Source organism: Erythrolamprus reginae, chromosome 7, assembly GCF_031021105.1.
Source record: "Erythrolamprus reginae isolate rEryReg1 chromosome 7, rEryReg1.hap1, whole genome shotgun sequence".
Classification (NCBI taxonomy): Eukaryota; Metazoa; Chordata; class Lepidosauria; order Squamata; family Dipsadidae; genus Erythrolamprus; species Erythrolamprus reginae.
In genome coordinates this window covers 42,237,604-42,264,794 of record NC_091956.1, presented here as the reverse complement: position 1 = coordinate 42,264,794, position 27,191 = coordinate 42,237,604, and the positions used below count along the sequence as shown (strand labels likewise).

At 44.0% G+C, this 27,191-nt stretch overlaps 1 protein-coding gene across 1 annotated transcript in view; it reads right to left on the bottom strand.

Annotated features, from left to right (window-relative positions):
* The window catches only part of PALLD (palladin, cytoskeletal associated protein), a 170,682-nt gene that overhangs the window by 88,356 nt on the left and 55,135 nt on the right, over positions 1–27,191 (bottom strand). Inside the window, exon 2 of the mRNA XM_070757400.1 lies at positions 23,578–24,258. Within this exon, the coding sequence (XP_070613501.1) occupies positions 23,578–24,083 (506 nt within the window). The 5' untranslated portion in view covers positions 24,084–24,258. The remainder of the gene's footprint in view (positions 1–23,577; positions 24,259–27,191) is intronic.

The window sequence follows — 27,191 nt, the reverse complement described above, 5'->3', positions numbered from 1 at the left end:
TTTCAAAAAAAAAAAAAAAGACTGCAGAGGGGCTGGAGACTTGGAAATACTGTAAGAGCAGAGGAGTGAAAGTGATTCTGGACCCAGAGAAAGACCTGAGCGTGCCAGCCAGTAGCAGTGGCTGGCACCAAAGACCCTGAAGAACAATATGCTAGGACTTCTCCCTGAACATTGATCCTTTTTCCCAGAACTCACCTTTTAGATCTGGTGCAGTATTGCTGACTTGATGGACAATTGATTTTAATTATTTCCTATATTTTCAGCACTTTATAATCTTGCACTATATAAATTTACCAATTTTTGATAATTAATATGTTATTCTTTTAAGACTTTAAGAATAACTTAGTGTAATTTTGTATTCTAGTTTTAGGCTAATTTGATGTTTATATTAATTATTAATAATATTTTATATAGAGTTTTTAGTTATTAACATTTTAGCTAATTTATTGGAGGGGGGATTTAAATTAGATGGATTATTTATTTATTTATTTATTCATTCATTTATTTATTCATTCATTCAATTTTTATGCCGCCCTTCTCCTTAGACTCAAGGCGGCTTACAACATGTTAGCAATAGCACTTCTTAACAGAGCCAGGCTATTGGAGTGGTTGTGATAAGATGTATGAAATGAGTGATTGTTATGGGTGGGCTGGGTGGGATTTTAGTATGGATGAAACAAATGAAAATGGTATGAATGATTTAATTAGCCTACCTGACACTGGAGAGGCGGGAGGGGAGGGGCCACCAATGACTGGGGTGGCGGAGGGTCGGAATATCCCGGTCTTGCTGGGGAGAGGCAGATATGACAGGGGCCACAGAGCTAGCCATTCCAGGGGAATGAGGGATCGCTGCTTAATAACGATCACATGTTCCGGCTCCGTGAACCCAACCCTGGGCACTGGTGATGAGTGTAATTCTGGCCCTGGGCTCAGGCTGCTGCTACTCAATGCCAGGTCGGTGGTAAATAAAGCTCTCCTCATCCGGGATCTGATCCTGGATGAGGAGGCTGACCTGGCATGTGTAACTCAAACCTGGCTGGGCCCAGAGGGAGGAGTTCCTCTCTCTGAAATCTGCTCAGCCGGGTTTCAGATATGGCATCAGCCTCGACCCCAGGGAAGGGGGGGAGGAGTGGCTATTATAGCCAGGGAGAGCCTTGGCCTACATAGACTCATTGCTCCAGAGATTGCGGGTTGCGACTCCCTCCTGGTGAAGTTGGACTTAGGGGTTCAGGTGGGCTTGTTTCTCATGTACCTGCCTCCCAGATGCGTGTCACAAGCCCTGCCTGTGCTACTCAAGGAGGTAGCCGGGTTGGCAGTGGGGCATGGGGTGAGGTTCCCCAGACTTATTGTCTTGGGGGACTTTAACCTGCCTTCACTCGGCGAAACCTCTGGACTGGCACAGGAGTTCATGGCCACCATGACAACCATGGACCTGACCCAAGTAGTACAGGGGGGCACTCACGAGGGGGGGCACGCACCCGACATGGTATTCCTCTCTGAGCAATTGAGTAATGGTCTGAGACTAAGGGGCTTAGAAGTGTTGCCTTTGTCATGGTCGGACCATTTTCTACTGCGGCTTGACTTCCTGGCTCCAATCCTTCCCCGCAGGTAGGTGGAACCGATTAGGTTGTTCCACCCCAGATGCCTGATGGATCCAGAGGGTTTTCAGAAGGCGCTTGGGGTTATTCCAGATACACTTGTCCACAGCTCGGCAGAGTCTCTGGCTGAGGCCTGGAACAAGGCTGCAGTGGAGGCTCTTGACCAAATTGCGCCATTGCGACCTCTCCACGGCACTGGACTGTGGGAACACGGGAACTAGTGTCTTGGAATGTGCGTGCGAAAAGGATAGACCTTGAGCATGACACGTATGATGACCCAGTTTCTCTAGCAACATTCCCCTTCCCTGCACTCTTATCTTGCTTTCCTTGTTGCTAGCCTAAGAAAAGTGCAACATTATATATCATGAGGTGGGCTGATGGGGCCCTTCTCTCGCTCTTGCTTTCTTTTTCTCTTGAATCAGCACTTTGAAATGTAGCACAAGTTGTGTGATTTTTATTGGTTATATTTTGTATGCTTAATACGTTATAAGTTTGAATTGGTGTAACAGACCCATGTGAAATGTAGCATCACAGAAGCCTGCCTTTCTTTGTTTGCTTTCAATAAAAGGGTCATCCTGGATTTAATCTAGGTTGCCTCACCAAAGAGAAAAAGTTGTTTTTAAGTTTCTTGTCCGAGGTTTTTTCTCTTACATTGGATTCGTGAGTAACCCGCAGTCAGTTGCCAGCTGTGAGCTCCCATACTGGACCCCGTAGAGCTCCATGGTTCAATGAGGAGCTCTGGGAGTTGAAACACCAGAAAAGACGTCTAGAGAAGCGATGGAGGAAGAGTAAGTCCGAATCCGATCGAACACTTGTAAGAGCTCATATTAAGACTTACAAAGTGGCACTCAAGGCAGCAAGATGCGTGTATCATGCCACCTTGATTGCATCAGCGGAATCCCGCCCGGCTGCTCTGTTTAGGGTGACCCGCTCCCTTCTTAACCAGGGGGGAGTTGGGGAGCCCTTACAGAGTAGTGTCAAGGATTTTAACACATTTTTCGCTGATAAAATCGCTCGGATTCGGGCGGACCTCGACTCCAATTGGAAAACAGAGTCAACTGACAACGAGTCAGTTGAGGTGACTGGGGCCCGTACTTGTCCACCTGTCTGGGAAGACTTTGATCTCGTGACACCTGATGACAAGGCCATTGGAGCTGTGAGTTCCACCACCTGTTTACTGGATCCGTGTCTCTCCTGGCTGGTTTCGGCCAGCAGGGAGGTGCCACGGAGCTGGGTCCAGGAGATTGTCAATGCTTCTCTGGGGAGAGGGTCCTTCCCAGCTCCCTACAAGGAAGCACTTGTGCGCCCCCTCCTCAAGAAGCCTTCCCTGGACCCAGCCATTCTCAATAACTATTGCCCAGTCTCCAACCTTCCCTTTATGGGGAAGGTTGTTGAGAAGGTGGTGGCGCTCCAGCGGTCCTTGGAAGAAGCCGATTATCTAGGCCCTCAGCAGTCAGGATTCAGGCCCGGTTACAGCACGGAAACTGCTCTGATTGCTCCGATGGATGATCTCTGGTGGGCCTGGGACAGGGGTTTATCCTCTGTCCTGGTGCTTCTTGACCTCTCAGCAGCTTTTGATACCATCGACCATGGTATCCTTCTGCGCCGGCTGGAGGGGTTGGGAGTGGGAGGCACTGTTCTTCAGTGGTTCTCCTCTTACCTATCCGGTCGGTCGCAGTTAGTGGGGGGTCAGAGGTCGACCTCTAGGTTGCTCCCTTGTGGGGTACCTCAGGGGTTGGTCCTCTCCCCCCTACTATTTAATATCTACATGAAACCACTAGGTGAGATCATCCAAGGGCATGGGGTGAGGTATCATCAGTATGCAGATGATACCCAGCTTTACATCTCCACCCCTTGTCCAGTCAGTGAAGCAGTGGAAGTGATGTGCCGGTGTCTGGAGGATGTTGGGGTCTGGATGGGTGTCAACAGACTCAAACTCAACCCTGATAAGACAGAGTGGCTGTGGGTTTTGCCTCCCAAAGACAATGCCATCTGTCCATCCATTACCGACCCTCTCGAAGAGGGTCCGCAACTTGGCCGTCCTCCTCGATCCACAGCGCACATTAGAGAAACACCATTCAGCTGTGGCGAGGGGGGCGTTTGCCCAGGTCTGCCTGGTGCACCAGTTGCGGCCCTATTTGGACCGGGAGTCACTGCTCACAGTCACTCATGCCCTCATCACCTTGAGGCTCGACTACTGTAATGCTCTCTACATGGGGCTACCTTTGAAAAGTGTTTGGAAACTTCAGATCGTGCAGAATGCAGCTGCAAGACTATCATGGGCTTTCCTAAATATGCCCATGTCACACCAACACTCTGCAGTCCGCATTGGTTGCCGATCGGTTTCTGGTCACAATTCAAAGTGTTGGTTATGACCTATAAAGCCCTTTATGGCATCGGACCAGAATACCTCCGGGACCGCCTTCTGACGCACGAATCCCAGCGACCACTTAGGTCCCACAGAGTTGGCCTTCTCCGGGTCCCGTCGACTAAACAATGTCGTTTGGCTGGACCCAGGGGAAGAGCCTTCTCTCTGGTGGCCCCGGCCCTCTGGAACCAACTCCCCCCAGATATCAGTTGCCCCCACCCTCCTTGCCTTATAAAAAATTTATGCATGGTATGTCTGTATGTATGATTGGTCTCTTAAATTGGGGTTTCTTTTTAAAATTAACTTAAATATTAGATTTGTTTATATTGTTTTATTACTGTTGTTAGCCGTCCCGAGTCTGCGGGGAGGGGCGGCACACAAATTTGATTAATTAATAATAATAATAATAATAATAATAATAATAATAATAATAATAATAAATAGTAACCACTGACGATCTCTAGCGTAGAGACAGCCCAAGGTGTGATCCCTATGCAGCAAATCATTTTCCATGAGAGACAGATAGTTGAGAAATGGGGACCTGTTTGATTGCCTAAATTGTTGTCCAGTAAAGGGCAGCCATTTGCGGCCCTACTGGAATGGTCTGGGGGGGGGTGAGGTGTGATCCTTTGGCTTCCTGCACATGCACAAAGACTGAAGCGTGTGCACACTATTTTGCCAATGGTGTGCTGTTTAAGTTTATTTCTGATTACTTTCATTTCTGACTGTGCCCTTTACTTAGAACAGTGAGATGACACTGGAGGGAATGGGGGGGAATGGGGGTGACAATCGATGTTTTTCCAGCATCTGCTTCTTTCCCACCCTCTCCAGATCACGGGGCAGCATAGCCTTGGGCAGTCTCTCAATTTGGGCACCTAACGGTGATGAGCTTCTTCTCTCGCATAGTGAGGATGCACGCCCAGGCTCTGGAGAAGCCCTGTCATTGTCTCCCACCTGCCCACGTCCCCCATTTTGAGTTAAAGTCTCATTCTTCTCCTGCAATTGTGGGTGGAAAGGGGTGGGGAAAAGAATGACCTTCTTCCAGCTGGGGCCGCGGGAGCGGCTGCCTTGCGGGGAGCTTTGAAGTCGACTTTTTGAATGCAGAGGAGGGCTTTGCCAAGAGTTTGCGCTTTGGGTGCTCAGCCTAGTTTGCGCGGCCTGGCAGCCAAGCCAGGTTGCTATGGAGCGGCAGGTGACAATGTGGGACGGTGACAAGAGAAAGCAACTCAAAAGCAGCGCCTCCCCCCCAGCTCCAGCCGTGCAGATGTGCTCTCTACCAAGCCTCCAAAGCGCTCCAGCCATCGCCTCGCCAGTCTCCTTCCTGGACTCCTGCAGCTCCTTGGCAGGGTCTGATGGGTGGGTGGGGCATGGCTGGGCAGCGGGCAGCAGAAAAGCACCAGCCAGCGTGAGAAGCTCTGTATGCGGCACCTGGCGCAGGCCTACACATGCTGCACTGCTACCTGCCTGCCTCGGTGGCGCCAGCCAGCCGGCGCCTGACCAAGAATGAAATGCTGCACCTGGCCATCTGCTGCTCAGCCAGGAGATGTGCCAGCCGCCCTGCCTCCTCCTCACCAGCTGTGCTGGCCTGCTGGATTTGGACTTTTCTGAGCTCCGGGAGGCCGGACCCAGCGAATCGGCTGCAGCAAAGTGTGAGGGGAACAGACAGAGTGCCTCGCCGCCCAGCGACATCCTCTCTCCAACACTTCTGCACAAGACCCCTCCCTCGTTCCCTTGTGGTCCACAATGTCTTACCTGTGCAGAAGTGGGCGAGGAGGAGGGAGGACCTCACTCAGCGAAGGGGCGCTCTGTCTGTTCCCCTCGCCCTCAGTAGATTCGGCCAGGGCTCTAAGGCTGTGCTCCTGAAGGCCACAACTCGCTCAGGGCAGCCGCCATAGCTGCTCCAAGAGATGCCTGTGATGCGGGAAAGCACAGCAGGCCATGTGGCTGGAACTTGGGGAGCGCTGTTGCTGCTGGCTTGGGCAGCAAGTTTCAGCTTCTGCACATGCGCAGAAGCCGAATCTCGTGTGCATGGCATGCGCACGGTGGGTGGCAATGGAGATGCATGCCATCCCTTCAGCAGCCCACCCCTGTAGTTGTCTAATGCTGTCCTGCCTGTCTTGAGAAAGAAAAACTCTGCACTAAGCAGAGTCAATCTGGGCACCCAAAGGCAAAATGAAAGTTGAGAGAAGTAGCTAGCCTTTGTCAGATTGATGGAGAAACTGTGGCATCATAGGATAGGCATGGTAGTATGAAGATGGGCCAGAGCCTGTTCCCTGAATGGGGTGTGTACCATAATGTCATCTATGTAACATTGTATATTGATGGGAATGGACCTAATGTGAGCCGTGAGGGTGGCCAATAATTTAGTAAAAACTCTGGGAGCTGATATAGAGACCGAAAGGTATGGTTGTTGCTTTTAAAAATGATTGTGGTTAAGCATATTTTTTATTCAGTTTTAAAAGAGAAAATGTAGTAGAGACTTAGATAATTTTATTTTTTCTGTACAGATTGATTTTATTTATTTAATTTATAGCTTTATATTTTTTCAAGTATGTATAAAAACAAAAATTATAGAGTACATCATTACATATATTTAATTCAACTGTTAATTCACCACAGTTACTGTTGGCATATTGCTTTAAATCTTCCAGTAGACATTGGGTATATGTAAGTTATTTTATACAAATGACAGCTTGAATTTTCATTGTAAGTCCTAACAAATTGAATTAAATGAGCAATTTTTAAAATTAAAAGCTATCAACATTCAATACTGTTATTGTAAATTGAATATGTACAATTACAAATTTTGAACTTCTAAAAAGCTTTATTGTTTTTATGTTTATTTTAGGAAGCATTCTTGGCTTAAAAGGCAATGCAGGTCAAAGTGCATATAGTGCTAGCAAAGCAGGATTAGTTGGATTTTCACGTTCTTTTGCTAAAGAAGTAGCACGGAAGAACATTCAAGTCAACATGGTTGCTCCAGGTGAGTTTTGGGTTCAGTTGCCTATACTTTGTCACATAAGATTCACATTTTTTGAACATGAAAGTCTCATGCACATGAAAGAGGGAATTGAAGAAGAAGGGACAATGGGTGAGAGTGACCATGTCATCCTCAAATTCAACATATTACAATCACCAACTGCTGTAACCAACACCACTAGAGTCCCAGACTTCAGAAAAGCGGACTTTAACAAGCTCAGAGCGAACATGGGGGGAAAAAAACCCTGGAAGGAACTCCTAAAGGATAAAATCACACAGGAAGCCTGGGAGGCCCTAAAAATAGTATCATAGATGCCCCAAACAATACAATCCCTATGAAAAAGAAAAACAGGAAAACCAAAATGAAACCAGCTTGACTAAACAAAGAACTCGCAGACAACATAAAAGAAAAAAAAGGCAAATACGTACAAAAAATAGGAAGAAGGACTCATAACCAAAGCGGAATATCAGCAAACAGCCAAAACCTGCAAACCAAAAATAAAAACAGCAAAGGCCCAACACGAACAATACCTTGCAACAAAAGTCAAAGAAAACAAAAAAAGTTTCTTGCAGCACATAAACAACAAGAAGAAAATCAAGGAAACAGTCATTACACTAAAAAATGAAGATGGTAATAAAATCACAGACAACAGAGACAAAGCACAGCTGCTCAACACCTACTTTGCATCAGTGCTCACACAAAGTGGGACCACCTACCAACCAACCAACCTGCAAGTCTACAACAAATAGCCCCGGAACCGAACTCAACATAGACAAAAACACAATAAGGGACTACTTGTGGGAGCTCAACGAGTACAAATCACCAGGGCCAGACAGACTTCACCCCAGAGTCCTAAAAGAACTGGCAGACACCATTGTGGAACCACTTCTCCTCATCTATCAAAGATCCTGGAACTCTGGAATTCTTCTGGAAGACTGGAAACGAGCTGACATAGTCCCCATCCACAAAAAAGGCAACTATAGACCAATCAATCTGACTTCCATACCTGGAAAAATACTGGAGAAAATAATTAAAAAACAACTTTGCCACTACCTAGAAACAAACAGCATTAGATCCAAAAGCCAGCACGGGTTTGTCAGAAACAAATCATGCCACAACAACCTCATATCATTTTTCAACACCATAACCAAATCAGTGGACCAACACAACGCAGTAGACCTCATATACTTGGACTTCAGCAAGCTTTTGATAATGTGGACTACAACCTCCTAATCAACAAATTAGAAAAAAACAGGGTAGATTACAACACACACAGGTGGATAAACAGTTGACTGACCAACCACACGCAACAAGTTGTCCTCAATGGCTCCAAATCCACATGGAAGAAGGTGGGCAGTGGGGTACCACAGGGTTCCGTCCTGGGCCCTGTACTCTTCAATATTTTCATCAATGACCTGGACAAGGGAGTAGAAGGGGAACTAATCAAATTTGCAGACGACACCAAGCTGGCGGGGGTAGACAACATCCTAGAGGACAGGCTCAAAATACAGAAAGATATAGACAGATTAACACTATGTGCCCATAATAACAACATGATGTTCAACGTCAACAAGAGCAAAGTCCTTCCCCTAGGTAAAAAAAACCCTAGACACACATACAGCCTGGGAGAAACCCCACTTAACAGTAGTGACTGCGAAAGAGATCTTGGAGTCTTGGTGGACAATCAACTAAACATGAGCCAGCAATGCGCAGCAGCGGCCAAAAAAGCCAACACTATCCTAAGCTGCATCAACGGGGGATACACTCCAAGACCAGGGAAGTATTAATACCACTCTACTACACCCTGGTCAGACCACATCTGGAGTACTGCATCCAGTTCTGGTCACCACACTTCAAAAGAGACATTGAAACTCTGGAGAAGATGCAGAAAAGAGCAACCAAAATGATTAGGGGACTTGAAACCAAGAATTACGAAGAGAGATTGCGGGAACTGGGCATGGATAGTGAAGAGTCCAGAGACAGCAGGTTAACTGACGGTTCCTTTATTTCAGCTCTAGTGAAAGTGACTTCAGCTGGAACGCATCTGAGCTTTACAGAGAAAAGACGCTCCTTATATACATTTCAGGCTCCCGCCAAAACTGAATTGTCAGCGCCTTAGCCAATCAGGCGCGACTACTATTTTTAACCATTTTTACTTAGAGACAGCTATTTACATAGGGATTTAACACCCCTCCCTCCTTAGTCAAAAAAAATAAAGTTATTCAGCAAGCCATGTGACAAAGTCCTCCAATTGGCTTGGTCTGCGTACAGTCCTTTCGGACCTGCGCAGATCAGTTGAGTCTTTGCAGTCGGCAGAAGAGGAGGTCGGTTCGCCAGTACCTCCACTGGCCGTCCAGGGCCGAGGCTGTGCTCCGGCCCCCAGTGTTGAGTCGGCAGGCACAACACCGACCTCCGAAGAGGAAGATGGCTCGGCTTCGCTGGAGAAAGACCCCCGTCTAGGTGAGTCGATTTTAAAGTCCATAAAAATTGGTTGCGTGTTGCCGTCTAGCGGGGGGGGGGGGAAGAATCCGTATTAGAGTTTTGTAACGAAGTGGCCTCTTGGCGCCTTCGTAAATGGTCGATGTGCCTTTTCCACACTCGGCCATTGTCCAAACGTACAATATAAGTCTTTGGCGCTGTCTGTTGCACAATTGTTCCCTTTAACCAGTTCATTCCCCCATCAAAATTTTTAGCAAAAATACTTTGTCTTAAATATAAGTGTCTTTCAGGATTTACAGACATATAATCATTAGTACAATACATAGGATGCAGTCTATCAAGTGGGGATCTAAGTTTTCTCCCCATTAGAATTTCAGCAGGACTTTTGTGGGTGGTAGCGTTAGGGGTGATATGTTGGGTCAACAAGAATTGGTCAAGGTGTTCTTGCACCTCCCCAGGACCTGATCTGCGCAAGGCCTCTTTTGCCACGCGTACGTACCTCTCTGCCAACCCGTTAGCCCATGGGGAGTAAGGCGAGATGAGGGCATGCCTGACTCCCAACTGATCTAAGAACAATTCAAATTGCCTGGCTGTCAATTGGGGCCCATTGTCTGACACTAATATGTCAGGACAACCATGGGTGGCAAAAAGATGGCGCAGGGCCTTAATAGTAGCACTCGTGGTGATGTTATTCATGACAATAATCTCGACCCACTTAGAATATGCATCAACAACTATCAAGAAGTATTGGGACCTGACTGGGCCTGCAAAATCAATATGGACTCTGGACCAAGGCCCCTTAGGTTGCTCCCAATCCATTGGCGTGATCTTGGGGGGATTTGGCCTTGACTCTTGGCATGGGTCACACTTGGCTACCCACTTTTCAATGTCTGCATCCAGACCAGGCCACCATAAGTGCCCCCTAGCTAAACTTTTCATCCTCACGATGCCTGGATGCCCCACATGTAACAGAGTTAAGACTTCGGTTCTCAGGTTTACAGGAATTATGACCCTGTCTCCCCACAAAAGACACCCTTTTACATATGACAGTTCAAGTCTCTTACTTTTAAAATCAGTCAAGTCTTCTCCTAGGGACTCGTTATGCCAACCCCTTAATACACAATTAATCACTTTTTGTAAAACTGGGTCTCACTGAGTGTGTTCAGCTACTTCTTTTGCGGTTGTTAGTGGGTTGTCTTCAAGTTCTAGAATCAACACATCTGCAGATGGGGCTGGGTCCTCTACTGTTTCTGCTATGGGGCACCTACTCAACCCATCTGCGTGATTGATTGCTGTCCCTCCTCTATGCTTAAGATCATAATTGTAACCTGATAGGAATGTAGCCCATCTAATTAGTCGTGGTGACATAAAAGGAGGTGTGGGTTTGTTTGGGGCTAGAAGGCCTAGCAAAGGTTTGTGGTCAGTTATTAGTTCAAATTTTCTGCCAAATATATAATTGTGGAATTTTTTAACTCCAGCCACCAAGGCTAAGGCCTCTTTATCTAATTGGCTATAATTCCTCTCGGTGCTGGACAATGTTCTAGAAAAGAATGCAATTGGGGCTTCTGTGTCATTAGGCAAGACATGTGCCAAGACACCCCCGACCCCATATGGGGACGCATCGCACGTAAGCCGTACGGGTAGCAAAGCGCTATACTGTACTACTACACTTTTAGAAGTTAATAAGTTTTTTATTTGTGAGAAGGCTTCACGCTCAGTTTTCCCCCATGTCCAAGGAGTTCCTTTCTGAAGCAGCCGGTGTAGAGGCTCTGCTGCTGTTGCTTTCTGCTTTAAAAAAACAGAATAGAAATTTAGAAGGCCTAAAAATGCCTGTAATTCTGTCTTATTTTGTGGCTCTGGGGCTTCTTTGATGGCCTTTATCTTCTCAGGAGTTGGATGGATGCCTTCTCCATCGATCCTATAACCCAAAAATTCTACAGTGCTGGTTCCCCAAATGCACTTGTCTGGTTTAATTCTGAGACCTTTATTTTGTAGTCTAGTTAACACTTCCCTTATTCTTTGGTTTAACTGGGATTGATGTTCCCCTGAAATTCAAATGTCATCAAAGTAGGGAATGGTGCCCTCTATTCCTGCTAATAATCTTTCCATAAGGCTTTGAAAAATCCCAGGGGCTACGCTTACCCCGAACTGTAGCCATGTGCATTTAAATGCACCTCTATGGGTGACTATAGTCTGTGCGAGGGCGGTTGGCCCATCGACAGGTAGCTGTTGATAAGCTTGCGCCAAATCGATCTTGGCGAATACTTTCCCTTCCCCCAGGGAATGAAGCAGTTGTTGAACAACTGGAATAGGGTATGGATGGTGTTGTAAGGCCTTATTGAGCATCGACTTGTAGTCAGCGCAGACTCGCAGTGAGCCATCAGGCTTCAAGGGAGTAACAATGGGCGTCTCTCAAGGGGCTTGATCCACGGGGACCAAAATGCCCTGACTTATAAGCTTGTCTAGTTGGAGATCTAGCTTAGGAAGGAGCGGCAGGGGAACCCTCCTAGGTTTGAGCCGTACAGGGGGAACATTAGGATCAATAGAGAAAGAGATCGGCGGTTCATTGTAAGAACCCAAAGTGGAGCTAAATACATCAGGGAACTCTTGTAAGAAGTTTGGAATACCCTTTGTTCTGACATTGCAAATACCAGAGATTTCAATACCCAGGGGAGCTATCCATTCTAATCCCAAAAGGGAGTGCCTCGCTCCTGAGACCACAATTACAGGAAGGTTACATTGCAAAGTTTTGAACAAAATTGGTACATCAACTTTTCCCAATACAGGAATAATACCCCCTTGAAAATCCTTAATAATTAAGGCAGTAGGTTTAAGAGCAGCTTTTGTGAGATGAGGCATATACAATTTTAATTTGTCCCATGGCATGATTGTATATCTAGAACCAGTGTCTAATTCCATCTTGCACGGCTGTTTGTTAAGGAGCAGAGAAATTACAATTTTGCTCCTGTCATTTGTTAGGTTTAGGTTTATTGGATTTATATGCCGCCCCTCTCCGCAAACTCGGGGCGGCTCACAACAATAATAAAAAAAAAACAGTACAGTACACAATACCAAATCCAATGCCCACCCATCCATGCTATTGATGGAATAGTTTAAGTTACCTCTTGCGTAGTCGCGGTTGAAGTTGGAGTAGTTCTTTCGGCCGAAAAACTGAGAACTTCTGTTATCGCACAGCTGGGCTGGTTGGTTCTGGAAATGCAGAGGACGCTGTGCAGAGAACGATTCTTCTGGCATGGGGGCTCTGCAGGCTTCGGCGATGTGCCCCCGGCGGTTGCAGCGGCGGCAAATTGCGTCTCGGAAGGGGCACCATTGGCGCGGATGGTTTCCTCGGCAGCCCGAGCAAAGGACGACGGGGCGAGGTTGCCTCATTGGTCTTGAGTGGTCCTGTTGGAGCAGGAAACAGCTGTCTTCGGAGGTGGCAGGTTGACCAAGGTCATCTGGAGACTCGGCGCGGGAAGTTTGAGAGTCGATCTGAGCGACGACTTCCTGCTTGTCATTCTTCTTTAGTTCCTTGGCAGCGGCTTCGGCGACTTCTGCTGTCTGTGCCAGTTTGATGACAGTTTGCAGAGAAGGCTCATCTTCCGTGAGGAGTTTATTTCTGACAGTCGCATTTTTCATGCCGAAAATGAGTGCATCTATCAGGCGAGCTTCTGGGTTGTCAAATTTACATTTTGACAGCACCGTTCGAAGACGCGTGGCATACTGGTTGATCGATTCGGTGTCGAGCTGGCCCATTCGCGAGAATTGATGTCAAAAAACGATGGCTGGTTTCGTCGGCTTGAAATGGGCAGCGAGCTTGGTTTTCAAGGCGTCCCAAGTGACGGAATTTGCCGGCAGCGGATCTGTCAAAGTCTGGGCGAGATCGTACATCTCCGAACCACAGTAGTTCAGGAAGATCGCTCTCTTCCGGTCGTTGTTGGCGTCTCTCATCCCGGCAGCTTCGAGGAAGATCTCGAATTTTGAGATGTAGCCGTCCCAGGTGGACTTCTTCGGGTCGAAAAATTCAGGAGCTCTTCCGACAGGCAAGTTGTCCATGGTGGAGAGCGTAGGTTTGTCCGTCTGACGTCGCCAGTGAAGAGTCCAGAGACAGCAGGTTAACTGACGGTTCCTTTATTTCAGCTCTAGTGAAAGTGACTTCAGCTGGAACGCGTCTGAGCTTTACAGAGAAAAGATGCTCCTTATATACATTTCAGGCTCCCGCCAAAACTGAACTGTCAGCGCCTTAGCCAATCAGGCGCGACTACTATTTTTAACCATTTTTACTTAGAGACAGCTATTTACATAGGGATTTAACAGATAGCATAGAGAAAAGGAGGGCCAGAGGGGACATGATAGCAGTATACAGGTATATGAGGGGTTGCCACAGAGAGGAGGGGATCACTCTATTCTCCAGAGCACCAGAGGGCCGGACGAGGAACAATTGCTGGAAGCTGACCAAGGAGAGATTCAACCTAGAAATAAGGAAGAACTTCCTGACGGTCAGAGCGACCAACCAGTGGAACAACATGCGTGCGGAGGTTTTGAACTCCCCAACTCTGGACACTTTCAAGAGGAGATTGGACTGCCACTTGGCTGGGGTGCTGTAGGATTCCTGCTCAGGCAGGGGGTTGGACTTGATGACTTGCATGGTCCCTTTCAACTCTAACAATAAACAATAAACAAGGGAGACCAGAGAAGAATCTGCGTTTATTGCTTGCCTTGTTCATTGCAGGGGATTTTCCGTGTTGAAGACTGTTTGAAATAAGAAGCAAAGTTCACTAGAGCCACCTGGTTGAGAATAGAAGAATTTTGGAGGTAAACCAAATTAATGGGGAAAAAGCAGAAAGGAAAATATCCTACAAGTCACTGCCTTCCTGGGAGATGAGCCAACACATGTCCTTCTAGTCGAAGGACCGAGCAAAATCTGGGGAAGCAAGGTGGATCAGGCTATGTACTAAAAGATTTAGCTCTGCCCTTCAATCTGAGAACTGATGACTACTCACATGACTACAGTCTCCGTCCCCAGGATGGAGAATCTTAAGTTTTATGAGTGCTAACGTTTTATTTTAATCGGTATTATATTTTGGCTGCTCAAGACCAAGTTAGTCAAACTAATGCAATCTAGGTCAGAATTGAAACATTATTCAGTGAGATTGTGTAAAGAATTAGAAGAAACAGTAGATCATATACTTTGTGAATACACAAAGTGATTATAAACAATGAAATATACTGTATATACAATAATAAAACTGACTTCAGTTTTAGTTTCAAGCTGAACATTTCTAATTCTTTACTCCTATCCTGTAGTCATCTGAATTTTTGTAGCTGAAATCTGCTAGCTGTCATTTTGCTTTCAAGGTTTTTAATTATTTGAATTTAACTAAGTAATAACTAAAACTAAAATAGACATAACTTAAAAGGGAAAGGGTAATTATAAAAGCTTGAAATCTGGCAAAATTATAGGCTGATAATAAATATGTTATATTTGGAGGTAATCTTTAAAAAACATGTTATACAGTGATCCCTCGATTTTTGCGGGGGTTACGTTCCAAGACCTCCCGCGAAAATCTATTTTCCGCAATATAGCGGCGCGGAAGTAAAAACACCATTTTTGGCTATGGACAGCCAAAAACTACCCCCACGCACCCTTTTTCAAGGCAGCACAAGGAGCCGGGCTTGAAATTAGGGCAGGGAGCGACGAAAGTGCGGAAGCCGACAAAGATTGCTTTGAATGTCGGCTGCCCCCGGCCCCCCAGCACCCGCCCGCCCGCCGTTCGCCTGCCCGCCGTTCGCCCGCCGTTCGCCCGGCCACCTGCCGTTCGCCCGGCCGCTCGCTCGCCGCTTGCCCATTTGCCCACCCACCCACCCGCCCGCCCGCCGCTCGCCCGCTCGCTCGCCGTTCGCCCGGCCGCTCACATTTCGCCCGCCGTTCGCCCGGCCGCTCACCACTCGAGAGCAAGAGGGGGAGAGATAGAGAAAGAGAGAGAAGAAAAGAAAGAAAGAGATGAGAGAGGGAGGAAGAGAGTGTGAGAGAGGAAGAAGCAAGATAGAGAAAGAGAGAGAGAAAGAAAGATGAGAAAGGAAGGAAGAGAGTGAGAGAGAGGAAGAAAGAGAGAGAGAGAAGAGTGGAAGGAAGAGAGAGAGAAATGATAGAAAAAAGGGGGGGGGAAAGAGAAATGAGAAAATGATTGAAGCAGAGAATGACAGGAAAGAGAGACAGAGAAGTGACTCTTGGTGATGACGTATGACGTGATCGGGTGGGAAAAACCATGGTATAGCAAAAAAACCGTGGAGTATTTTTTAATTAATATTTTTTTAAAAACCGTGGTATAGCATTTCGCGAAGTTTGAAGCCGTGAAAATCGAGGGATCACTGTAATTTCTAATGAGGTATATCCAGATTCACTAAGCTGTTAACTGTGAAACAAAAAATAAAAACTTCAATGCAAATTAAATTATTGGCTAATTATTAGCTTTAAGGAAAGAGAAATAATCCAGAAATGTAATTAAGAATATCCTGGTTGTAAGAGAAACAATCTGAAACAGAAGTAATCCAAACCCTCTCTCTTTTAAAATATACTCAAAGCGATTGATTAAATCACTCAAGTTCTGTGCAGGCTGTTTCTGGATTTTAAAAAAATGTATGGGAGCCTTCCTGGAGAAAATTTGCCCATTTGTCTGTCTGGATAGTTTGTGATCTGTAGATCTACTACAGCCTATAAGGTCTGTGTCTGCCCCCTGCTCAGACAATGCAGTTGTGTGCCAAGGCCTGTGCAATTTTGGCAAAATAGGTATGTTCCAGGTTCTTTCCATTAAATTTTGTCATCTGATGGAACTGAGGGGTTACACCTTCTCTACTGCAGCTTCTGCTCTCTAGAACAGCATTCGCCACCCTCACTCCACCCCCAGAGATACAGAAAACAGCCTCTTTCTTGGGGTTCCAAAGGATTTAAGGCTTTGGTCCCAAGGACTGGGACCTGTGTTTAGTTTGCTATTATTATTTTAACCCAGACTGCCTGTGGGGTTTTATGTCCTTAACTGCTTTTATTGTTTTATATTTGTATGGTAAGCCGCCCAGTCTGTAGGAGTCAGCATTATTGTTGTTGTTGTTATTGTTATGATTTGGCAGCTGTTTAATTTCAGTAGCAATTACCTATATGATAACATTTCTCATCCCTCAGTGCATGCTCTCATATATGAGGAAAAAAGGGAAGAAAGGAACAATAACATCTTCAATGCAGGATTTGGAATGGACGGAAATCAATATTTGATTGTATTAATATTATATTCAAGAACCAGTCTTCTGTAGTGGTTAAGATGTTGGCCAAGAAACAAGAAAGTTGTGAGTTCTAATCCCACTTTAAGCATGTAAGCCAGCTGGGTGACCTTGAGCCAGGTATTCTCTCTCAACCCATCTCACAAGACTGTTGTTGTGGGGAACAGAAAAGGAGGAAGTAGTATTAGGTATGTTTGTTGCTTTGAGTTAGTTACATAGTAATAAATGCAGGATAAAACCTAATAAGTAAATAAATAAATAAATATTTAGACAGATATGGAATAATTGAATGCAAGTTTATTTTCAGTATAAATATTTTTAAATTGCTGCAACTACCATCCCAAACGGTATCAAGTTAAACTCCATACTCCAAAGTTTTTACACTGATAATGTTGCCTTTCATATCTGTGACACACACACACACCGCCTTTGGTGATAGATTTGGACATAATTTAAGAGTTACTATATTGTATCACCTGTTTATTCAAAGGACAAACTGACTGTAACAACTTTTAATAATAATAATAATTACTTATTATAAGTGATTAAAAGTTATGACTGTTTTCACACTTATGACTGTTGCAGTATCCTCATGGTCATGTGATTTATATTCAGATGCTTGAGAATTGTCTCATATTTATGACAATTGCAGTGTCTTGGAGTCATGTGATCCTCTTTTGCGACCTTCTGGCAAGCAAAGCCAATGGGGAAGCCAGATTCACTTAACAAATGGGTTACTAAGCTAAGAACTGCAGTGATTTGTTTAACAAATGTGTTCAATAAAGACATAAGGCAAAACTCATTTAACACATTTCTCACTTAGCAACAGAAATATTGGGTTCAATTGTGGTCATAAATTGAGAATTACATGTAGCTCTTAAGAAAGAAAATGGTTGTCATGAAGAATATTATAGTCTCCTTTTTAATTTTAGAAAGAAAGCATTTTAACATTTTTTCCTCTTTAACACTTTTTTTGAAATAAGGCTTATTTCAAGCCATCTGGGTGAACATTTATGTTTCCCATGGCATCTTGCCATAGGCCAAAGGACAACCTCTATTCTTCAAGCAAAAAGGGACAGGCCCAATCTTCATTCTGCCTCCTGCCCCTTCTTATATTCTAGTCAGCCTAAGCTTCTTCTGAAAGTTACTTTGTCCTGGACTTTTTTTTCTAGGTAATATTCCTGGATGTCTCTGTGGGGATTATGGTATCTTTCTTATCTACAATTCAAAAATTATCTTTAATATCATATATTCTTGAATTTTTAATTCTAATTTAATAGAAATTTATTTTGAAAAGTAAGCAAAGTTTTATGAGTGGTTTAAAATAAGATATAATTTGAATGAAATATATAGAATAAAATTGAAATGTACATCATGTAAACTAGATGGTCATTCAAAATATAAAACAATACAAATTAAAATGAAATAAAAATATAAGTACAAAGAACCTGATTAAATTGTTTCAAACTAGCTACATTCCAGTTTGGAATGTTATTGTATAGGACTGCCAAATGGTGAAAAAAATGTATATTGTATTGAAGTGTAATAGTAGAATAGCAGTGATGAAAAATGATAAATCTTTCAAAGCTTCACTTTGTAATATGCTGTCCTCTTGATTAAATCATAGCCATATGAATATATCTCAAGACAAATGGAAAATATAAGAATAAAATCTATTATAAGATCTGTTCTTACAAAATGTAATATGGAGATAGACCATACAGCGATAGTTTTGTACAGTATATTTAATAAAAGTGGACTTTAAAAGGAAATTTAAGATATATGCGCAGGAGACCCAGTTTGATACAGTGGTCAAGGCACTAGTAAACAGCAGATCATAAATTCTAGTTCTGAAATAGGCACAAAGCTTGCTGGGCAACAGCAGATTCTGAACCCCGTTACTACCGGCTTGCACGATGTCCCAAGTGGGTGGGCGGAGCCTCCCGCTGCCAGTGCTACCCATTCTAAGAGCCAGTCTGAACCAGGAGCAACCCAGTGTTTCTGCTGGGTGATCTTGAGCCAGTAGCTCTTTCTCTTAACACTAGGAAGAAAACAATCACAAACCACCTCTGAAATCTTTCCAAGAAAAATGCAGAGACTAAAAGTTGCTAGAAGTTAAACACTGACTTGCAGGTACACACATAGGTGAATGCGTGCATACACACAAACAAGAGCATATTAGGCATAAAAATATCTTGTTCAAAAATTGCACAAAATGTATTCCTTTCCTCATGCCCCATTGTAGTTATCTTTTTGAATCTTAGTAATTATGGAGAAGACCATAAAATTAATGGAAGTATATAAAGGTTTTTTTTTTAAAAAATCCTTTCAGAACTATCAGATAAAATATACTTTTTGATCATACTACAAGAAATCACTTTTCTTGCTCCCTTTTCATTAAAAAATAAAATAAAATAGGAGCAGAAACCAAAACTTTAAACAAATTTTAAATAATTAAAATGAGGTAACTAACAACCAAAGTCGCCTTAAAATGAATAAATCATGTTAGTCAGTATTGACATGAGGATCTTTAAGGTGATAAGACAGATTTAGGAATAAATTTAACAGTTGAGAAATATAACAAACTAGGGCAAATGTTTCCATATAGATCTATTCTGCCAAAGAATTTGCAAAGAATATATGTTATATATGGTATAGTATTCCAATTATGGTTATCATAGAGGTAAAGACTTTTTGAAAAGAGGGATTTTAAGGAATGAGGTTGAATTTATCATCAAAGAATTCAAATAATAAACGTTTCTGTCCCTTCAAATGAAACTTGCATATAAATTATTAGAAATCTTGACTATTGTATTTTGGATAATTGAGAATGAGATACAATAAGGCCTGTATAAGAAAAGTATCAATTTTTATCAATCTTGTAAATCAAAGAAACAATAGAAGAATTTTCCTAATGAAAAATTATGAAAACAGGCGTTGAGTGCTTACCTGAATGCCTATTCTTGTATGCTGAGTGGGTACAGCAGTCCCGTGGGTTGCTCGCTGTCCAACTGTATAGGACTGAGCCTTGTCTTTTAAAAGATTGCTGGATCCACCCCTTCCCAGAATTTGCGAATCCATAGATATAGGCTCGAAAGTGGTGGCTCAAATGGTACTCTACTCTCGTGATTAAGAAAGGTATTAGAAAGGTACAACCATAGTCAGAAAGACATAGGGAGGGAAGTGACTGCTGTACCTGCTCAGTGTACAAGAAGAGGTGTTCAAGTAAGCAATCAACACCTATTCTCCGTACTGAAAGTGTGGGTCCAGCAGTCATGTGAGACATACCCAATAGATGTGCCCCTAGGGAGGGATTAGTTGGCTATCATGAGAGATAATGGATTGGAAGACTCTTCTGCTGAAGGCAGCATCCGCTGAAGTGTAAGAGTCAATTTTTATAATGCCTTATGAAGGAGTTAGGTGAGGTCCAAGTGGCCGCCTTGTAGACTTTTTCCAAGGGGGCTTGAGTTGCCCAAGCCGCTATTGTGGCTGCACTTCTTGTAGAATGTGCCGTGATTCCTCTTGGTACACTGAGAGAGGTTGACTCGTAAGCTTTTGAGATTGCCCCTTGAATCCAACGGCCTAATATGGTTGACGAGACCTTGGTCCCCAGGGATCTGGGGTAGTAGGCTACGAATAAGGCTTCTGACCAAGAAACACAATGTCCTGGGATCTATGGAACATGGAACTGACCTTGGGCAGAAAGGTGGGATCCAAACGGAGGACTACTTTGTCCGAGTGGAACTGGCATAGGTCTTGTCGGATGGAAAGAGACGCCAGTTCGGAGATGCGCTTGGTAGAGGTAATTGCCACAAGGAAGGCTACCTTGTAAGATAGGTGCCTGAAGGAAGCTGACATTAATGGTTCGTATGGAGCTTTAGTAAGAGAATGCAGAACTCGAGGTAAGTCCCAGGACAGATATCTGTGGACAGTGGGAGGCCTGAGGTTTGAAATGCCTCTTAACAACTCTTGTATTTTAGTGAAAATACATAGTGGTTGTCTGCGGGGTCCTGCCAGGACTGAGGATAAGGCCAAAGAGGAAGTGACGCCGAATGGTGTTGGCTGAGAAACCTTGATGAAAACCTCTCATGAGGAAGGACACAATCCTGTGAATGGGAATACACAAGGGGGAGAGAACTTCCTGTGTACACCACTGGGGAAATTTAGACCAGGTATCGTTGTAGATCCTGTTGGTAGATATTCATCTAGAGAGCCGAGAGCTTGGCATCAATGGCTTGAGATAAAGCAGAATACATAGGTTGTAGCTCTGGAGAGAGGTTAGTAATAGATGCAGCTGAGGAGATACCCTATGGGTCTGGGCTGGGCCTGGCTCAGGGGGATCTGCCATAAAAATTTCTGGCTCACCTGGACCTAAGCCCCATAAATTAGGTTGGGGTCTATTTAGGTTTGGCTCATCTAGGGAAAGCACAGGGACATCTGAAGGAGGCAGATCAGAGGCCTCTGGAGGGTCAGGTGGATTAATACGCGCTTGGGCCTGCACTCTCAATCGTTTAGCAGATTGCTCATGGATTTTTTGAAGAGCTTTGTCCTGCCTCTTCTAAGCTCTAGTGGCCCTAGCCATGGGGGGAGCTACTAAGGAAGAGGAGGAGGAGGCCTGGGGGATGGTTTCAATTTCATCACCAGTAGGCCTACCATCCTGGGGACCCTTAGAAGAAGAAGTGCCTCTCTTGGGAATAGAAGAAGCCATGGCCTGAACAAACTACAGGAACAAGGTCTGAGCCAAGGGTGGAGAAGCTACTATGAATAGGCAAAAAGATTCCCAAGAGGATAAGGATAAGGCCCAAGCTCCTAGGCAGTTCAAAGACAATCTGGACAAATCCAAAGTTCATGCCAATGAGTACAGATGAGATAGGCCTCCCTAAATAAACAACCAAGGCACACTGGTTAACAGGCCTAGCAAGTGAGTAATAGCCTGAGAGTCTCACAGCCTACTCCGAGCCACGTGGTGGATTTTATGGCGCCAAGCGGCTTGCGCGTGGGCAAGCTGCAAGTGCCGGATTACTGGGCACTGAGGGCCTTCACACCAAAGCAAAAAACCCCCCAATCTTTTTAAAATGGAGAATTGACTAAAGTCCAGGAGACAGAACAAGAGAGTTTGTTAAGCGTCCCACACTGTAGGAGGAAAAAGAAAAGCCAAAATCAGTAACCTCCCAGCCGAGTAGATTTACTGGTAAATGCAATCCAGCAGCAGCGCAAGCAGGGCGATTGCAAAATTTGTGACTTTAGCCGTGCTATGGCTTCTCCTTTTGGCGCCAAAACCAGTAGAGCAGGAGCGAAGGAAATAATGACAAACTGAATTACTTATTTATTTATTTATTTATTTATTTATTTATTTATTTAATTTATTGGATTTGTATGCCGCCCCTCTCCGGAGACTCGGGGCGGCTAACAGCAACAATAAAACAGTGTACAATAGTAATCTAATACTAAAAATGATTAAAAACCCATTAATATAAAAACCAAACATACATACATACCATGCATAGAATTGTAAAGGCCTAGAGGGAAAGAGGATCTCAATTCCCCCATGCCTGACGGCAGAGGTGGGTTTTAAGTAGCTCACGAAAGGCAAGGAGGGTGGGGGCAATTCTGGGGGGAGTTGGTTCCAGAGGGCCAGGGCCGCCACAGAGAAGGCTCTTCCCCTGGGTCCCGCCAAGCGACATTGTTTAGTTGACAGGACCCGGAGAAGGCCCACTCTGTGGGACCTAACTGGTCACTGGGATTTGTGCAGCAGAAGGCGGTCCCTGAGATAATCTGGTCCAGTGCCATGAAGGGCTTTATAGGTCATAACCAACACTTTGAATTGTGACTGGAAACTGATCGGCAACCAATGCAGACTGAGGAGTGTTGGTGTAACATGGGCATATTTGGGAAAGCCCATGATTGCTCTCGCAGCTGCATTCTGCATAATCTGAAGTTTCCGAACATTTTTCAAAGGTAGCCTCATGTAGAGAGCGTTACAGTAGTCGAGCCTCAAGGTGATGAGGGCATGAGTGACTGTGAGCAGTGACTCCCGGTCCAAGTAGGGTCGCAATTGGTGCACAAGGCGAATGCCCCCCTCACCACAGCTGAAAGATGTTTCTCTAATGTGAGCTGTGGATCAAGGAGGACGCCCAAGTTGCGAACCTTCTCTGAGGGGGTCAGTGATTCTCCCCCCAAGGTAATGGATGGACAGATGGAATTGTCTTTGGGAGGCAAGACCCACAGCCACTCCGTCTTGTCTAGGTTGAGTTTGAGTTTGTTGACACTCATCCAGGCCCCAACATCCTCCAGGCACCAGCACATCACTTCCACTGCTTCGTTGGCTGGACATGGGGTGGAGATGTATAACTGGGTATCATTGGCATATTGATGATACCTCACCCCATGCCCTTGGATGATCTCACCCAGCGGTTTCATGTAGATATTAAATAGCAGGGGGGAGAGGACCAACCCCTGAGGCACCCCACAAGGGAGAGACCTAGAGGTCGACCTCTGACCCCCCACTAACACCGACTGCGACCGACTGGAGAGGTAGGAGGAGAACCACTGAAGAACAGTGCCCCCCACTCCCACTTATCTTTGTTTGAATTGCAGAGAGAAAGAATGAAGAACAGAAGGTATTTGGAGAGGAGCTGAGCCACCACGCTTCCTGCCTGTAGTAGGACCGAGCGAATTCTGGGAAGGGGTGGATCCAGCAATCTTTTAAAAGACAAGGCTCGGTCCTATGTGGATTGGACAGCGAGCAACCCACCTGACTGCTGGACCTGCTCTTCCAGTACAGAGAAGCATTTCCCATTTTTCTACTGTAAAATATACAATTATTTAGATTTTATACATACAACAAATTTGTGCATTTCAAAATGAATAAGTAAGAAAAACTATTTTTGAGAAATTCACTAAATGTTCATACTTACGATGGTGTAACACTTTTGGGAAGTCCTAGTGCATTAACTGACACTGGAGGTGGCTGAGATGGTAGCATGGAGCTGAGAAAGGCTGCTGGAGACTGACTGGAACTGGATAATCCGGATGTTGGAGAAAAACTGTGGGAAGGCGAGGGGACAGAAGCTGGGAGAGGAGGTGGAGGTGGTGGCAGTGGAAAGGAATCTGCCACTGAAAAAGTAGATATAGGACTAAAAACTGGGGGAGGGGGAGGAGGTAGGGAAGGAGACCATGTATACTCTTCCTCAGGAGCAAATGTTTGAGAAAAAGTGGGGGCAGATGTTTTACCAAACTGCTTCTGAGAAGCATTTGGAGATATTGGGGATGAAAGACTAGTTGTGGAAGATCCAGATGGTTGTGTTATGTAGCTTGAAGCAGGGCTAATATTTTGTGCAGCAATAAATTGTTTAGGACGGGCATAGTTGAAAGAACTGGATGTTTCCATGGCAGGAGCAGAATGAGAATTGAGAACACTCATTTGCACAGGAGAAGCACAGTGGCTGGATTCAAGTTCTTGGAATGAAGATGGAGGGAGAGATATTGGGGACAATGGAAGATTCTGGAGGAAACTAGCTTGTTTCTGATGACACCACTGGTCTGCTTCTTTTTCCAGCCGGATTTGGTTCTGTAACTGCTGAATTCTTAAAGGATCTCTATATTAATAAAAGAAAAAAAACAGAGAGTATGTTAAAAAATTCTGGCAAGAGGTTAAGGAATAGATATGCCATTTTTGTCTTACACAAAAACATCATTTATCCAATGCATAAGTATAATTAGTATACTGGAACACAGATTCCAGTATACTTTTTTTGGGCTGCTTTTTCATAAGTTCTTCCACATTTGTTCCAGCAGACGCTGAGAAATTACATGTCAAAAGTAAAATGTCAACCTATCCATAGAATGTACTAATATCTTTCCATATAAAGTTTTTTTTCTTTAAAGAACAGTTATTACTGCCATTTAAAAAAGGGATTGGTTTTTCACTCCTGGCAGCGGTAGGATGGGTGGGGCAGCTAGTCCTTGCAAATACTGGTTTGGCAAACCAGATGTAAAATTAGCATCCAGTTCGGCTAAACCGGTCCGAACCGGCTGAATCCCACCCCTATCTCTAATAGAATGCTAAGCTATAAACAGAAGAGAACAAACAGAAGCTTTGACTTCTATTCATACTTTACATCTTATCAAGCAAGGTAGGGTTTTTAAAAAATAAACTTAATCATTGTCAAGTCCAGTAAAGTGCTTTGACTCCAAAAGTGTTCATTATTACTGGTGTTATAGTAGAATTTTTCTTCCAAACCTTCCTATTTCAATAATATTATTGTTATAATTTTTATTACACCATCAATAACACATTATATATACAATCTAAAACCAAGTTAGTGTCACCAACCACCCATTTCAATATTCCAGGTCAGTGATGGAAAACCTTTTCACTACCAAGTGTCGAAACTGGAACGTGCATATGCTGGCCAGCTCATCTTCTGGGTTCCATCATGCACAAGTATGCCAACCAGCTGAACTGACGTGCATGTGCATGGACCCACTGCTCTCTTCCAGGTTCCAGAAGACAGCTGGTCTTGATGTGAAGACAAGATGGCCAGCGTGCATATGCGCAATGGAAGAGAACAGTTGGCCAGTGCGCATGCATGTTGGAGCAGCTGATTGGCACACATGATGGAACCTGGAACAACAGTTGGCAACAGCATGTCACAGAGAGGGCCATAGGTTTGCCATCACATGTCTAGGTTCATTTTGTTCTGTGGTAGGCTGTGAACATAGGGAAGAATTTATTATAATGTTTTGAAAGTGAGCTATATTTTTAATCAAGTCAGAATGGCACTTCAGCCAGTGAACAGTCATTATAAGAATATTCTGCTCCAATGCTATTTCTGATACCAATTTTCCTGCCTTATAACTGTATTCATGCTGCTTTCCATTTTTTTGGTCATCTGCCAGTGAGGCTTCCAATTAACATTTGTACTAAGGAAACCAGAAGCAGTGATAAGACAGGAACTTGTAAGAATTCACTGGTATCTCCAAGCAATTTTTCCACTTACAGGAAGTATTTGTCATATTGCAATAATGCTGAGGATATTTTTTTCAAAACATGTGTAACAAAGGAAGAAAGCTAAGGGAGCTGGGGAGGGCGGATAAGAAAATAGGAGTGGGGGAAGACAAAGTATTTTTGTGAAGAGAAAGGATGAAAAAAGATATAGAGGAACTATAAATTGAAAAGAATGGGGGTGGAAATTAACAGGGAGAAAAGTAGAAATGTACCATTTTTCTGCATAGAAAATAATTAGAGGATGGGAAGTTGGTAGTATCACATATGCAAGTGATATATATATCTACCCTGATGTTATCAACCATGCCAAACATGATCTGGCAGTATGGTCATGTTTAGCAGTTGCTAAAAGGGCAAATGTTATTTTTGACTGACAAAGTCCAAAAAAGGGCAGGTGGGTGAGTAGTAGCTGTTCTACTTTGTTAGATCTTTGGTCAGACCTTGCGAACAGTGTGGAAGTGACAAATTGGAGTGTTTAGAGGAGTGTTATGAGAATTGTTAAGAAATTTAAAAAACAACACCTTTGCGGAATGATGACAGAATTCACTTATAATTTGCCTAGAGGAGAGAGAAGAAAGCCATCTTCAAATACGTTTCTTTCACATAGAAGAGGGAAAGGATTTATATTCAGTGGGTAGGACCAGAACCAACAGATTAAAATTACAAGGAAACAGCTTCAGACTAGACATATAGAGAAATTTCTTTGGTATGAGCTGTCAAGACAGTCTAGCAAGCTACTATGTGAAGCAATGAGGTTTCTTTGACTAGAGTTAAAGGAGTTAGACTGGAGATTCTCTGACAGATGATTATGCAGACTCTGTTGCAAAACAAGTCTTCATAATCATCTGTCAGAGAATTTCTAGTCTAGTGGAACCAAACAAGATTGGACTATGACCTTTAAACTCCTTTTCAACTCTAACTCTATACTTTCAATCATCTATACTTAATAATAATGTAACTACAATTACCATATTTTCGCGGGGGCGGGAAAGGATAAATTTTAAAAAGGGCAATCAAAGTGGTTTATAAAGGTAAAAAGTTTATTTATAACTTGCTTTACAAAGGAAAATTAAACAGCAAACCCAAGAAAAATTGTACAAAAATATATATTCTAATAAAATTCTAAAGTAAACAGTACATATCAATTTATTTTAAAAGGACAATTTAATTTCAATATTTTTGATGTGAATGCAAAAGATTCTGCATTTAGTAGTATCATTTGTATGATAAACTTAAATAACCACAATAAAGAACAAACTGACAACAGCCCCTAAACAAGAGCTTTCTAAAATAAAGAACTGTAAATATATGTTAAAACAGGGGTTCTCAACTCCTGGACTGTGGTCCACTATGAGACCATAGTCTATTCAGAACTGGGCGACACAATTGGTGGGCCGGTACATACACACATGCAGCTTGACTTGCACAAGTTGACCCACATGCATGCATGCTGGCCTGCTGCTTGTGTGGCCCATTTCCCCTCTCCCCCTCAGCTGGGCTACCAAGCTGCAAAGGCTGGAC